We start from the raw sequence: 15,586 nt of genomic DNA, 5'->3' as shown, positions 1-15,586 counted from the left end.
ACGGGGAAAAACTGCTGCTTCCACGCGTCCATACGTGATTGGTGGTCCTCTCCAGAAGTTTGTTGAGCGCAACAGATTCCCGCTCACAGTTAATCGTCCTTTTCGAACTGAAATTCCCTCCATTTTGGTTTCACATACTTTTCATTCTCCAGTCACCTAACTTACATTTTTCCCCAGCGTTTCATGTAAGCACATTCTGTGTATTTCTGTTGCGCTTCATCTCCAAGTTCTGCAGATTCATGGTTGAGCGTTGAGATTTTGCTATATCAGGCTTTATTTTTCAATTTTGAGTATTTGTGCGGTCTGCGATTGAATTGAATTTCGTTGAATTTCCTCTATTCCTTGTGTGGAATCAGAGGTGGTTTCTAGAGTTGTTTGGACGCGGATTGAGCATATTAGCGTTCTTCATAATCAGTTTCTTGACCGATACGTGATAGTAGTGTTCGGTTGCGCGAAATCAAAATTCTTATTGCAATTTTAGATTTTTGGGGTTTATGTGGTGTTTAAATTTTGTGTCACATGCCGATTGATTTTGTAGATCACGGTTTGGTCTTGTCAATCCTTTCTTACACCCAGTTTTATAGCCAAATTGTGAAATTTGGACTTTCTCGAGTAAATTTTGATGTTCAACCTCAGTACTGACCTTTTTTTTGAGATAGAGGAGAATTAAGGTGGAATATGGATTCAAAAGTTTACCGTCAAAATGGAAGTTGATCTTCAGTGGTTTGTTTGGATTTTTTTTAGAATGTTATACTTTATTTCAATTTTCTATGTAACGACGTACTTGTTTTCCTTTCATATGCTTTTGTCATTGTGTTGTTTTGAATTTCTCTTTTGCAGCTGCTACAATTTTCCTTTTTTCGGGTGTATCAGGTTTGCTAGTTCACATCAAATGGAAAGGGTTAGTATTTTCTATTAACTGATTGCACTTTAAAAACTTTTTGATCCTTATCTTTCTATAACTTTTATGTTTTTGCATTCTTGTCGATATGCAGTATGCGAAACTTCAAGGAATTGGACGTGGTGCCTATGGGGAGGTCTATATGTACAAAGACCTTACCAATGGTGAAACTGTTGCTGTTAAGTGGATTAAGTTTGGTGATAAAGATGAGGGTCTGCCACATGAAGTCTTAAGGGAAATTTCTGTGTTGAAGGAGTTGGATCATGAAAATATCGTCAGGTGATTCTTTCTTATGTATTCTACCACAGATGCTAAGCCTAAGTAAAGAAATTAGCAGTTTATGATTGAGAATTCTGATAACTGAAATAACTGTAAAATGTTTTATCGGTGGTGTCATCCCTTTGTATCTCCTGTTGAATTCTTGTATCTATGCACCAGAACTCCATGAATTATCTGTTATACAACTTAAAATAATTGATAACAACAGATATTTAAGGAACACAGGGGTTTATTAATCCGATTTGATTATCCGATTATAAAATAATATTGAAAACAAGATGCACATACTCTATAAAAGTGTAAAGGTCAATTGTTGTATGCTATACATGTTAATGAGAATTCTTCATACTCATCACTGTCAGATGGACGATTCACACACTAAAGACGAATTAAAATTTGACATGGACTGTGATGAGCAGGTTATTGGATGTGGTCGCTAAAGAGAAAAGCATCTTTCTTGTCTTTGAGTACCTTGACCTTGATCTAGCCAAGTTCATCGAAGATCACTCAACGACTGGAATAGATCCACTTGTGATAAAAGTGGGTAACATCTTTCTGCTACCTGAAGCTATGATTTCGTATATAGGCATTGACATACTTAAATAATGATGTAAAATTATTGAAATCTAGACAAGTAATATAGCGCCTTTTTCAATAAATCTGTTTTAGGTCCCAATGAAATTCATGAGAAATTTACTGGATGCACAAAGCTTTACAGTCCGTAAGTGAGTTTGGATTTGCTTGTCTAGTAATGCCAATATCGTGTACTGCTCCATTTAGGTATACTCTCAGTAATATATCCATTAGAATATTAGGTTACACTTGCAGTTGTTTGCATATATATGTAAACGATAATGCGTTCATGATCAACTTTTTGAATCTAGTGATTTTAGTATTGGTCTTATCATGAAAGAAAAACTTCTTCCTTCAAACATTTTATAAACTTTGGCTCTAATTTAAATTTCTTTGTTGACAGAACTCTTAAAGAAAAAAACAAAATATTGTTTGATTGCCTCATCTACCTTGTCAGCCTGCATTTTAGACCTAGTGTAGGTTGATCACCTGCTTTTATGATAGCACAACACGTGAATTTTCTCATTGTCTTCTTGCAGGGCTTTCTTTTCCAGATTCTTAAAGGTGTATCCTATTGTCACTCTCAAAAGGTTCTGCATCGAGATTTGAAACCTCATAATTTGCTCGTAGATCTTCAAAGCAAAACAGTAAAACTCGCTGATTTTGGCTTAGCCAGGACATTTGACGTTCCTCTTCCAAAGTATACTACTGGAGTATGTTCATATAATCATCACCTGTCTTTCATTTTCAACATTCTGATTATGAATAAGTTATCTCATTCACATTTTAATAATGGATAACGTTTGAGTTCAACTAGACTCGACTTCCAAGGAAGTTCCCTCATGGAATGATTTGCCTTGTGAGAGAAAAGAAGATAGTGACATAATATTCAATAACCCCCACCCCCCGCCCCCACCCCTCGAGCGAGCATGAACTTGTAATGCATTGGATATCTAAAACTTCATCTATATACATAAGCGTATGGTAGGAATAACTGCTTCAGAAGGTGGACTTTATTAAAGTTGATAAAACTTATTGATATTTTATTTTGTCTTCTCAGGGAAAGTAAATGAAAATAAGTTAGTGCTCTACTGTCTAAGGTCTTAACAGGGTGGGAACCTTCTTTACCAAAGAATTACTTAAGCTTCAGACTTATTAAATGTGAGAACATAACTAGATCATTTTGCTAGAAACTAAGATCTTATGTGAAAAAGCCTGATATAACATTTGCATCTCCTGGTGTGCAGATAGCAACTCTTGAATATAAAGCACCTGAAGTCCTGCTTGGTATGCGGTACTCTAGTACAGTTGATATATGGTCTGTGGGTTGTATATTTGCTAAAATGGTGACAAGGCATGGCCTGTTTTCTGGGGTGTCTTGTACTTCACTGATGTCTCAGATACTCAGGTTAAAATTTAGTTGAGTGAATTTTACCACTTGTCTTCATAGTGTTTGCTGATTTGGACCATTTTCTGAAGCATTTTTCCTCTGCCAAATGAGAGAGACTGGCCAGGAGTAACATCAGCTATACCCAAACTTATGGAAATGGAAACAGTAAGAGCAAGTTGACACAAATCACAGTATTCTTAAGATTCTAATTTAATCACTTGGTTTGAGATGTGATATACTTCAGAACTTATCGAACTCCTTTCTTTTCCTCTACGTACTAAATGCACTTACCTTTCCTTCTTGCTGCAAACAGTACCCCTCCGAACCCAACATGGTCCTCGCAGATCTTGTTCGAGGCCTGGACAGAGAAGGAATTGACCTTCTCTCTGTAAGTTTGAGTATTTTCTTTTCTTGTTGAAACTTGCAATTTCAAACTCTGCTGTGGAGTAGTAAGGAATACATAATAGTTTGAAATCTTTTATGGTACCCTAGTAATCAGACCAGAGATCAACGTTGCCTTCTGTTCAAAGTTACTCATGAATGAAATTCACTGCTATATCAATAAGAGTTCCAAGTCTAGCACTGTGAATTGGTGTTGATAGATATCATGCTTGTACCTTATCTTGATACAAGTATCTGCTCTTTTTGCAGAGAATGCTCTGCATGAATCCCAAAAGAAGAATTACTGCTTATGATGCGCTGAAGCATCCGTACTTCAAAGATCTCCAAGGGAATCGTTGATCCGATTTTGGTGGATGGACTGGTTTCTTCCTGTGTGTTGTATAGTAAGTGCATCCCTCAATCATAATGTGAAAAACCTCAGCTTTGAGATGAAATAGAATTGAGTTGTGGATCCTTTCTCAACGTCAACACTGAATAACCAGGGGGCGGTGGTTTTTACAAGTAGCCGTGGTTGTAACTACATTTCACTTGCCTTGAAAATACATACATTACAATTTGAGGGTTTGAACTTGAAATGTAGTATTTGCAAGTAGTTCTTGATTAAAATGCATTCTGAAATTTCTTCACCTTAATTGTCTAATCTTTCGGGTAGAATAATGTTTGGTATGTTTAAAAAATACTACTTTAATCCTTATATTTTTTTCTTCTCCTCTATATTACACTTGGATCTTACTAAATTTCAAAATATTCTTTGTCCATACATTGCATCGATGTATATTTGTAACATAAAAAAAAAAATCAAACTTGTTGTACTTAATTATAATGTATCTTTATATAATTATTAGAGTATATTACATTTTCCCATTAGGATTATGTCAATTTTGTTTTTTTATTTTTGATATTTAGTTTTTTTTTTTTTGCAACTTAATATTTCAATATTGTGAAATTTGCAAGTTACCGTATGTATGACCATTTTTCAGTTAAATTTTTTGGAGTGTATGCGTGATATTTAAGGACAATTTAATATTTTAAATGTCACATGCGTACTATATGTAATATTTTTTAAGTAGAATTAATGTTTGCTAAAAAAATAATTAAAAATGGTAGCTTACAAAATTAAAAAAATTAAGACAATAAATTAACACAATAAAATAAACAACAAAATATAAAAACGAACATAATTTGAAATAACAAAATATATTATATCCTTATACTACAATCCGATATTATAGAATTCAAACGAAATATACAGATCTACAAATAACAGTAACAGATTAAACGAGTAGAGAAAGGGGCTGGCTCAGAAACCCAAATCTAAAAAAGAAAACCCATTGCCACTAAGGCCGACAACCACACATCGGTTGCTAAAATCGAAAACTCGCCACCAAGGTCAATCCACAAAGGACTACAAAAAGAACCTCAGAACAATATCCAAATGAACCACCGAGGATTAGTGACATAGACGCATTAGTTATCCGCTAAGGAAAAGCTCACAGTGAACCCTTTCTTGTTCAGCTTACAGTGAACCCATAACTTATACTGTTTGTGATTTTGGTCTCATTGTTTTACCCCTCACCATATTTAGTCCCATAAGTGTCCAAAAAATTACAATTTACATCCCACTCACATTTGCCGATAGATTCTTCTGAAGGATGCACGTGCTCTGTTAACTTAATCAACATTTGACTGCAATAGTGTGGAAATTGCAATACGTCCCGCAACTTACACTATTTTTTGTCCCATTTTAGTAAAAGTTGTGGGATGTAAATTATAATTTTCCACACCGTTGCAGTAAAACGTTGGTTAAGTTAATAGATTACGTGCTTTGCACGTGCTCCTTCCAATAAGAATTTAACGAAAAATGTGAGTGAGGCGTAGATTGAAAATTTTTTGACACTTAAAAGACTAAATGTGGTGAAAATTAAAAACAATGGGACTAAAATCGTAAGTTGTGAGACATAAATTACAATAGATGAGAAAAAGAAAAGAACGGCGGAGGAAGAAACCGAGAAGAAAGAGAGAGATCTAGGTAAGAGACAAGGAGAGAGATGAAATAGGATTTCATCTGCATAAGAGGAGAGAAAATAAATACAAAAGAGAGCTGGGTCGAGTAATGACCGGGTAGGAGGAATTGGGCTAAGCCAATGGAATGGCTAAGGCATCAAGAAATTGGGCAGCCATCCAGGTGTGTGGGCTTTTGGTGGTGTGGATTGAGCCTTTTAATTTCAATTAGATCATGGACCACATTTTTTCAACAGTGTGTTATGTATCAGCGACTTTGGTGGCTGGATATAGATTTCTTCCTATGTATAGTAAGTTAGTAACTGCATCCATGAAATGAAGTGTGAATTTTTTCAGCTCCAGAAAAAGAAGAATCCTTGTAATTTACTTTCTTCCATAAGATGAAATAAATTAATGATTTGTGGACTATATCTCATTTGTATGAACTCCAGATACGAACAATGAGTTGGTAGCTCCTTTGAATTGCATGGGCATCAGCAAGTAGAATGCTTCCATATATTACATTATTTTGAAGCAGAACAAATGAATCCATAACAGACGATAGTAATCCATATATCTGGATTTTGAGATGCATTGATACACTTATTTCTGTTCTTATTGGCATTTAACCTTGGTATATGACACTTAACTGATTGTTAGCACAAGTATAGCCCCCATCTATGATTAGATTATGCCCTGTTATGAATCCTGCATCATCGCTGGCCAGAAACAGCACCGCTTCAGCAACATCCTCCAACCTCCCACCCCTCCCCCGCAGAAGACTCCCCCTCTCCCCTACTATCTTACTCACATCTTCTGGCTGCAGGTCTGGATTCCCAAGAACCTTTCTGTAGGCACTCATCAGTATCTCGGTCGGTACCCCGTGTGGGGACACACAATTCACGCGAATCCCGTGTACTCCCAGCTCACATGCAGTGCTCCTGGCCAGTCCAAGAATGGCCTCTTTGGACAATGTGTAAGAATGGGACGCCAAGCCCCCCATGATGGCTGCCGAGCTTGACGAACATATGATACTCCCAGAGTTCTTCCCCTTGATCATAGCACGTGCAGCATGCTTGATCCCGTGCACGATTCCATTCAGATTTACAGCGACAAGGGCCATCAAATGTTCCATTTTGAGGTTGGTGATGCTCCCCCCTGGACCAGGTACCCCAGCGTTGTTGAACATGATGTCGAGCCGTCCTTTCCAGTCGATAGCAAGCTGGACTGCGCGTTCAACATCGTGTTCAACTGATACATCACAGTGCACATACCGGCCTCCGATGGAATCGGCTAGTTTTGCCCCAGGTTCGTCCAGTATGTCAGCGATGATAACATGGGCTCCATTTTCAGCAAACACTTGAGCGGTGGCTGCTCCGATCCCCCTTGCTCCACCGGTTATGACTGCAACTTTTCCTAATAGTCTTGTTGAAGCAGACGAAGGAACAGCAAAGATGAAGACATAAATGCATCAGAAAGTTGTTGTAAAAGATTCAAATAGTATTAGCGATGATGTATTTTACAAACCTCTTTGAGAGTAGATTGCGAGCAACATCACCTGTGCTGCCACCACCACCTGAATCCATTTGATTTGCAGAGATGATTTTGCTGCAATTCTTGCAGTATATAAATAGCTGATTCTTGTTTGGGAAATGGCTGATTGTTTATGGTTGCACACTCTTTTCATTCACACAACTAATCTCTAGCTAACTGCAAAGGTTGCTGCAATGTTTTAGGCATTGGTGTAAAGATAATTTGTAGGTAGTAACAAGATACCTATTTGCGTTGCATGAAATTTGTGCATATATGCTACTATTAATTTTAAACTATAAACCTAAAATTTGATCGAACATAGATTCAAGTAGAGTAATAAGTTGTTGAAGTCGATCTTAATGTTGTTGGAAAAATGTCTGCAACTTTTCCAAAATTAGTATGCAAGTGTGGAATCAAAATAAAATGTTAATGTAATCTTCTTTCCATTTTGCTCTGTTATTTCTCCTACTTACCTTTCAATTCAATCCCCTCTAAATTAATTCACACATGCAGTTTAAAATTTGTGTGTTCCAGAACAAACTGCCTTCACTATCCCATGAAGAAATGAAGTCACGGGATAAGGAGAAACTCTTCAAAATATAGCTAAAATGAAGTCACGGAATAAGGAAAAACTCTTCACAATATTGCTAATTCTCACGTTGATGGCTCCTCCAAATATCCATGCAATAATATTCATGTGATAAACGATTTAAGAATAATCATATATTAGATAGGGTGATGAGGATAAATTATACAACTCCTGATCGATAGCTTCATCAATATAACTATATATGCTTTTCTCAAATCTTTTGGTAGTAACTCTCTCTCTCTCTATATATATATATATATATATATATACATATTCTCCAAAATCTGCTCTCCTTTTTACGTTGAAAATGGTTATTAGACGAACAAAGACAAAGAGCGTGAAAATGAATAAAATTTCATTTCATCTCATAAAATATTTCTTCAGTACATATGTATGTGTATGTTTGTCAATTTTTTTCTAAAATACCTTTACTATTATAAAATATCATATAATAATTAATATCAATTTTATTTATTACATTTTCTATTACATACACACACATATATATATACCACTTTTTACAAATCATATCTATCAATTATCATCGTTACACCATTTATCGATCCCACATATAATTAATTTCTTCATTTTTCCAAGCAATATAATTAGTGTATATATATAAAATGAATGCATGCATGGCTAGGGTTTAATGACTTTGGAGGATCACTGAAGCCATCCTTACATCATAGCAGAAAATCTGCGTCCCCCCTCCAAAATATATATATTTACAATCTTTTTCGCTTCAAAAAGAAAAAAAGGGAAAGTATAAGTAATCTTTTTATAATATTATAAATGAGCAAATTACCTCTTATGAAAGAACAAATAGCAATTTTTTATATATTTTTTAAAATACAACAATTTACCTCTCCATGTTTTTAAAAATGAAATATATCTACTTAAACAGGGAGGTAAATTGCTTCAATTTAAAAAGTTTAAAGAGGTAAATTTGTTATATTTTTTTTTATAGAGGATAATTTGCTCATTTTCAATATCATAAGAGTGTAAAATGTTATTCACACTGAGAAAAAGAAGTGAAATTACCAAACCCTATATTTCAGATGTAAAATTACAAGCAACCATGGTAAGCTATATCTATACAAAATTTGCAACTCTTGTTGAACAAAATAACCAAGAAAAAATTAGTAATCAATATAACATATATGGCATATTTTAATTTCGGGCCGGAGAAAGAACGTACGAAGAAATTAATTAGTGAAGGCAAAAAAGAAAGAAATTTAAGCATCAAGAAAAGAATTTCCTTTTCTAGCTAAGACTAACAATTTAATGATGTCTTCTCTTAATTATCTAACCTACAAACATTTAAGCATGCATGTACATGCACACACACACACACACACAGATATATATATATATAACATATATGAATATATTTATATAATATATCATGACTGTGATCATCCATTTATCAGTACTCCCATGTTGCAGTGATCATGATCATCTTGGAAACCCGTTTTTTTGTTTTTTAGGGGGGAGGAAAAAATGGAAATGAAAATTATTTGGCAATTGAACCTGACAGACAATACAATCACAATCCCAATTCATTGATGAGAAAACCTTACCAATACAAATGAAAAAATTACCCTGGCTAAGATATGAAGGAATGTCCTGAGTAATTAATCAGACAGAGTATGTTAATGGCATCTCGGGTTCCTTGGAGGTGCCCGCGTAGGGATTTGCTCCGCCGCCGCTCTGTTGACTACTCTGCATGGCGGCTGAGGTCGTGTTCATGGTGGTTTGTCGTCTGGAGATCTGGCGGACGTCTGCCGGAGCGGCTCTACGGCGGTAGGAGCCCTTGATGCAGGAGTAGAGATAGGTGAGAAGCCAGAAGATCCAGGGGGAGCCGATGAGGATAAAGGCGGCAATGGGGTACCAGGGCCTTGAGCTCGACGGTACGAAGACGTAGAAAATGAGGAACGCCCCGCCGGCGGTTACGCAGAGGCAGAAGAAGGAAAAGACTAACGGAACCCTGAAATCTCCTTCCTTTTCATCCTCCATTAATGATCTTTCACACCAATCCGGGCCACCTTATCAGACCTTGACTTGGATCCAGCCCTCTCTCTCTTTCTCTCTCTCTTTTCCCCAATTATTTACAATTTTTGTTTCTCTCTCTATACGTATATCTGGCGCCCTTTGTTTCTTGTCTCTGATTTGGAGCTGCATTCAAGAATCAATGGCGTAATTTTCTTAATTGGTGCAAATTATCACTGGTGATGATTACCTGATGATCCTCCTCACTGCCTCTCTCTCTATCTCTGCAATTGATTCCTGTCTTGATTTCTCTGTCTAGGGTTGATAGCTTCAGAGAGCCAGGGAAGGATAAGAAGACGGGGGAAACGCCTCCAAAACTGGTGGGTGGTACGTACTTTCTGGTTTTTTCCTTCTTTTTTCTTTTTAATTAAATGCAAAAACTTTTAATTAAATATATATATAAAAAATACTCAATATATTTTATTTGACTTTATAATAAATTAGAAAATCAGAAAGTATATTACCTTAATCCATCCTTTTTGGTACTATCTCACATATTAATTAGAAAGTATATTTCTTAATGGGGTCCCTCATATTTAGAAAATTACATCTTACACCCTTATCATTTATTATTTTTTATTCAACTATTTGATGATTATATAGGCCACCTTTGAAATTTAATGCATATAATTTCCTAAAGATTTTTAAATTAAAGACACCTTCAGTAATATTTATTTTAACCCTTTACAAAATCATTATTTTAATAAAAATGATAAATTTTAAATTTATAAAATGGCTCTAAGAATTTGATTATTTTCATACAAACTTATTTAGTTTATACTTATCTTAAAGATGTTTCTAACTAGTCCTAAAATTTTACAAAATCCAACTCCCAAACGCGCATGTAGTAGAAGAGCGTTTTCAGCCGACAACAGATAATTGGTATCCCCTCAGATAAGAAAGCGACACCGAGACAAAACAGTCAGTTGTCTTGTAGGTAAATCGGAAAGGCAAAATCAAGAAAGAATTTGAGATGATTGCCTCCACAAATTTTCGAAAATCAGTTTTGGTAATCGTTTGGGCTGTGTTTTCACTGTGTTCTCATGAAGTTCTGGCCAAGTCTCGAGTCCCAATCTCTGTAAGTAGTAATTTTCCTTTATTTTTTTTCTGAAAAGGTATGAGCTTTTGTAATTTACAAAGAATTTGATACAAACCCTTTTTGCTGTTATTTGTTAAAGGAGGCAGAGATTCGCCAAAAGAAAAATGACTGCTATGCGGACATTGAAAGGTATTAGTTTCGCGTTTTTATAGATTTTCTTTCATGAATTTTGTCTAAGCTTTTACTGTTTGATTTCTTTCTGAGAAGGGATTGCATTTTTGCTGGGTGATTCTTTATTTTGTTCCTAACTGATTGTTGATGTGATGGGCTTTTGCAATGATTGCCATGAAGTGGATTATGGGGTCAGCAATGCAAGTCTTCAATTATAGCTAAGGAGAATTGTGCTTTAAGATGCCTCTCGCCTGTTTGTTATGAGCTCATCTACGAGAGTGATCCAGTGAGGATCTTAACTAAACCATACAACTAGTATTTCATTATGATATCTTATGAGGCAACCACAAAATTTTGCACATATGGTGTAAAAAGCCGCTCGTTTTATGCTTTTGGTGACAATTCATTTTGTTCTGAGCCTATGTTATTTTTTGTTTTGTTGAATTTTTAGTTGGAAGAAGGGGAGAAAGATTACTCCCGTAGTTCAGAGTACAAGTACTGCATGCACAGGTAAAATGACTTAGTGCTGAACTAGTATCCAAAATGTTATTGTCACATTATATGATGTCCTTTCTCTGGAAGTTCTGCTGGCTGTTCGGGATATGGAACTATGTTAACATTGTGTTTTACGGAATTTTTTCAATTGCTATAGCATATGTGATGATGTGTTGTCTTTCCTTTGCTTATGAAGATGTGCTTATATGATGCAATTTTGAAATAATGTCCTCTATCTATTATCTTTGAATATGAAGAATGTCGAAAATACGAGGTTAAATATTTTTCTATCTTTTGGGTTTTATAGTACTTAGAGCTCACAGATTCTTGCACAGGCTGTAGCTTATGTAAAGGATGAGTATGTCAGAAGTATGTACATGTTCCAATAATCCAGTTTTGTGCTATATTCCTTTCAAAGATATGGTATAATGGAGTTCAATCGTAAGTCTGGCCCCTTCAACTACTTAACACAGTCCATAATTGAGTGGACTATGGATACTCTTTTATGTGGACTGTTTATCTTGGGAGCAGATAGCAAATCAGGAACGATATATTATATAACGAGTTCCTGGAATTTATTCTTACTATAATCTTTTGTATTATAATGTTAATGTGGTAGTGGGAAATGATAAGATATTATATTCAGTGACAAGATACTGATGTATGAAGAATAGTTGCTCAATTATGCGACCCTCATGTTTTATCAGGCAATTGTCGTGCCTCACTGCCTCCTAAACATTAATGATACGAGTAGATTTGAAATACTTTTGTTATGTGCATGAAGAGGAAAAATGTCGGATTACTAGAAAGAGATGGAAGCATGTGCAATTAAGTCATCTGAGGAGATTTAAAATTTTATATTTCAGATACCTTTCTCTTATTGCTATTATGTACTGTTTGAGATTAATAGCCCAATGGAAATTTGATAAAAGTTATTAATGTCATTATTTTAAAGGTGGAACCTAATTTGCCTTTTGTATCCTGCTTCAAATGGTCTACATATTCAGCTTTTTCCTAGTTCTAGGTGCATTTGGATTTGAGGGAAGGATTTGGATAAAGAATTTCAAATGACTTCCAACAAAACATAGTTCAAAATTAGAATAAAAGGATTTAAAATTCTTTAAATTTAGAATTATTCAAACAAATTAAAAAAATTTGTTATTAAGGATTTGAAATATGTAACTTCAAATCATTCAATTTAAATCCAACCTAAGATAAAGTGGAACTGTATTTGGATGCTTGCTGCACTTGGTCATATCTAGTTGCAAAACTTGTTCTGATATAGTCTATTAAACATTTTCTTCAGAGAGTTTTCATATGGATAATTGTGAAAGAGAATAATCAATAGATTTTCAGAACACGATCTGAATGAAGAGGTGTTGCCATCTAAAATTAACCATGTGAAGCTGCAAATTTAGGCTAGTTATATGACCGCAGGGGTATCATGTGTCTGATGTTGGCATGCATGGCAGTAGATTGCCCTATAGCCGCCATGTACTCCATTACTTCTATCCACAATGGATAATGTGGATGAATGCAAGGTAATTGACCATTGTCTACGGCCTCAGTCATTTGGCATTTACTTATGCTATTTTGCCTCCTCTTCTCTTCTTTCCTGACCTCTGAGATCCTCACAGTGATAGGTTATCCACTGTTTAAACAGGTCTTTGACATCACCACTTTCCGTCTCTCATATAATTTGTATTATATTTTTATACCGATACAGACAAAGCTTTCATCTTTGATTAGCTGTTTTTGGTTTGTGGTTGTTTATCTTGCCAGTAAATCATGGTGTTGGTGTATAATATTCCTGACTTTCATCATGGCAGGGTCTCTCTTGGAGAAAGCCTAGACGGTGTTAAAGGTTCCTTTGGCTAGCAGCTTACAACTTGAATACATTGTTGCATAATAGGCAGAAATGTCGGGACGCAATTTGCCTTCATACTACCTTAGAACTCGGCCTCAGATCAACTTAGACAACTATTTTGAGGAATGTTCCCCCCTTAAGGCTCAAAGGACCTGAGTTTATCTTTGAGGTTGTGTCTATTTGTTTGATTTTGATACGTTTCATCTTTTGTGTTCTCCGTGTTGCACACTAATGATTGTATTTCAAAGATGTAAATTGACTAATCAGAACAGACAGATTTGTCAGATAACAACTTCCATACCATATTTGTTTTTGAAACACTGCTAATGGCTGAGAAAGAAAGAATCATTACAAGGTAAATCTATAGGAGGGGAGAAAATCATGAAGAAAGTTACTGATGCACTTCAGTATCTGACGTTCACATATGCAACAAACAGTTAAGGCAAAGTAATGAAAGGTGGGCAGAATCAAACCTGCACGGAGTTCACCACTTCTATCACTAGTTTCTCCAGATCAGGTGAGCTTTGTAGAAGACCTGCTATCCCAGGGAGCTCGTTTTCTAGCGAGGTTGATTGAACTGTCAGTTGTTTGCATTTGAACAATGGATAAGGCCTAGCTAACATTCCAATATTAACAATGCCTGAAATAAAGACAATCAGTAAAAAGATATGATCGTCATAAGAGCATACAGTTACCGTTGCCCCATCCTAACATACTTATGAGGCAATGTGAAGTTTGGAACCAATTTTTTACAAGCCTACTAATTTTTATGAGAGACCTGCAAACAAATATTGATACCGCTATTCTAGTCAAACTCTGATGATGGACTCTATTACTTAGAATTCGACGGACATAATGAGAATGAGTATTTCTTTCGTCCAATACTAAAGCATCATATAAACACCACACTGAATGCCTTCTGTTGGAAATGTAGATGCTCAAATAAAGATCAAACAAGCATGCCGACTTGGGGTGTATGTTTTGCATCTAGATTTACAGTCATGACTTTGAGTGAAGAAATGAGCCAAGTGTTTATGTTCAAATCCACAATTTACACTTCCATAAAACATTTATAGAATGATCATGTCAGAAAATCGATTTATGAAAATCTACATACCTGACTGAAGAATGTCACAAGTACTAGGTCCTCAACTTGGTGTACTTTCAAGTACTTTAATGGCCAAATCCAGCGACAAGGCATCCACATTACCTTCGTGGGCAATACGTGCAAAAGTGAGCTTAGCGTAAACTAAGGAGGACATGGCAATCAGATGACATTCAGTACCTACAAATTCCCCAAGGATCTTTAATTCTTGAAGCCAAGGAGCATTAATTTCTAACAAAGCATCATTGGGATTGCCGCGGGCATCGACCACTGTAAGTTTCTTCAAATTAGGAGGCGTAATATTGAGGCAACGATGCTTATAAAAGCATCCAAAATCAAGTTATCCAGCACAAGGCAACCCGATAAGATGTTTGCTATCTCATTGTCATTGATAAGCACGGACGTCAAGGACAAACTCTTGAGCGAAAACCAACGCACCTGTCCTAAAATCATGAATTTACAATTCGTTAATTCCAACTGCTGCAGGGACAAGCTGCTGTAAAACCATAGCGGAAGGCAGTAATTGAACTCAACCCAATCCAACTTGAGGCATTCAGCATTTTCCATCCAAACATTTTGAAGCCATCCCTCGATCAGCCTGTCAGCACAATAATCGTAACACATGCGAAGCGAGAATTTCTTGATTTTGGGACTAGAACATTTATTCAAGGTGCGATCAACAAAGGAAATGAAGCGTTTTAGTTCCCTACAGGGTTTCTAACATCAGAGTAAAACGTGATGTTACAACAAGAGTTCAGAGGTACTTCCATCTCATACATAGAACACCTGTTCTGCCGGCGTCTTTCACGGGCAGAACAGAGCATTTCAATTAATATCGCATCAGGCAACTCAATTATTCGATCTGGGCTTTCTTCTCTGTCGTCCTTTCTGCGGGTCTTCTCTCTTTTGTGTACCGATTCTTGAAAACTGATGTTGCCGCTACCGCCACTGCTGACGTTTTCTTCTCCAATGGCTCTATCCCTTTCCTTTTAATGTGGAAAACAAACAAAGGGGTAATTTTGTTTACGGATCAAACTCCATGTCTCATCTTCAAGCCAGAAGAATTACTGAAACTGTGGCGCTACTGGATTTCTTGTACATTTCTTGAATGCAGTTGAAAGTGGAAACGGTTAAGAAGGACGTGGATTAGAATTTAGAATAAAGAGCGGGCAGTCATAAGAGACAATAACGA

General features: G+C 36.0%; 3 protein-coding genes and 1 long non-coding RNA gene across 7 annotated transcripts; 2 read left to right on the top strand and 2 right to left on the bottom strand.

Moving 5' to 3' along the window:
- The first annotated feature begins 113 nt into the window (after positions 1-113).
- LOC105168223 (cell division control protein 2 homolog) lies at positions 114-4,155 on the top strand. Of its 4 annotated transcripts, none has more exons than XM_011088220.3 (9): positions 114-185; positions 841-901; positions 996-1,180; positions 1,600-1,720; positions 2,293-2,466; positions 3,001-3,161; positions 3,233-3,308; positions 3,457-3,531; positions 3,795-4,155. In XM_011088220.3, exons 2-9 carry the CDS (start codon positions 893-895, stop codon positions 3,882-3,884), a joined length of 891 nt encoding a protein of 296 aa, XP_011086522.1. In that variant the 5' UTR covers positions 114-185; positions 841-892; the 3' UTR covers positions 3,885-4,155. The 4 variants fall into 4 exon arrangements, with proteins under 4 accessions (XP_011086522.1, XP_011086530.1, XP_011086513.1 ...); XM_011088228.3 differs by lacking the exon at positions 114-185 and adding an exon at positions 195-242; XM_011088211.3 differs by lacking the exon at positions 114-185 and adding an exon at positions 195-723.
- Positions 4,156-6,049: 1,894 nt separating this feature from the next.
- Positions 6,050-10,435, bottom strand: ATA1 (TAPETUM 1). The gene is made up of 3 exons (XM_020694438.2): positions 9,249-10,435; positions 7,074-7,256; positions 6,050-6,970 (listed from the first exon to the last, which is right to left on the bottom strand). Exons 2-3 carry the CDS (start codon positions 7,130-7,132, stop codon positions 6,172-6,174), a joined length of 858 nt encoding a protein of 285 aa, XP_020550097.1. The 5' UTR covers positions 7,133-7,256; positions 9,249-10,435; the 3' UTR covers positions 6,050-6,171.
- Positions 10,436-10,552: 117 nt separating this feature from the next.
- On the top strand, positions 10,553-13,592 carry LOC105168214 (uncharacterized). The gene is made up of 5 exons (XM_011088198.3): positions 10,553-10,795; positions 10,896-10,945; positions 11,108-11,213; positions 11,379-11,437; positions 13,252-13,592. Exons 1-5 carry the CDS (start codon positions 10,691-10,693, stop codon positions 13,298-13,300), a joined length of 369 nt encoding a protein of 122 aa, XP_011086500.1. The 5' UTR covers positions 10,553-10,690; the 3' UTR covers positions 13,301-13,592.
- Positions 13,567-15,454, bottom strand: LOC105169954 (uncharacterized). The gene is made up of 2 exons (XR_002287224.2): positions 14,407-15,454; positions 13,567-13,929 (listed from the first exon to the last, which is right to left on the bottom strand). It is a non-coding gene; the product is annotated as an uncharacterized LOC105169954 (long non-coding RNA).
- Positions 15,455-15,586: the final 132 nt, after the last annotated feature.

The sequence above is a fragment of the Sesamum indicum genome, linkage group LG1 (genome assembly GCF_026168435.1).
Source record: "Sesamum indicum cultivar Baizhima isolate 11 linkage group LG1, ASM2616843v1, whole genome shotgun sequence".
In the NCBI taxonomy this organism is placed as follows: domain Eukaryota; kingdom Viridiplantae; phylum Streptophyta; class Magnoliopsida; order Lamiales; family Pedaliaceae; genus Sesamum; species Sesamum indicum.
The sequence above is the reverse complement of the archived record's forward strand: the minus strand, read 5'-3'. Positions and strand labels throughout refer to the sequence as shown.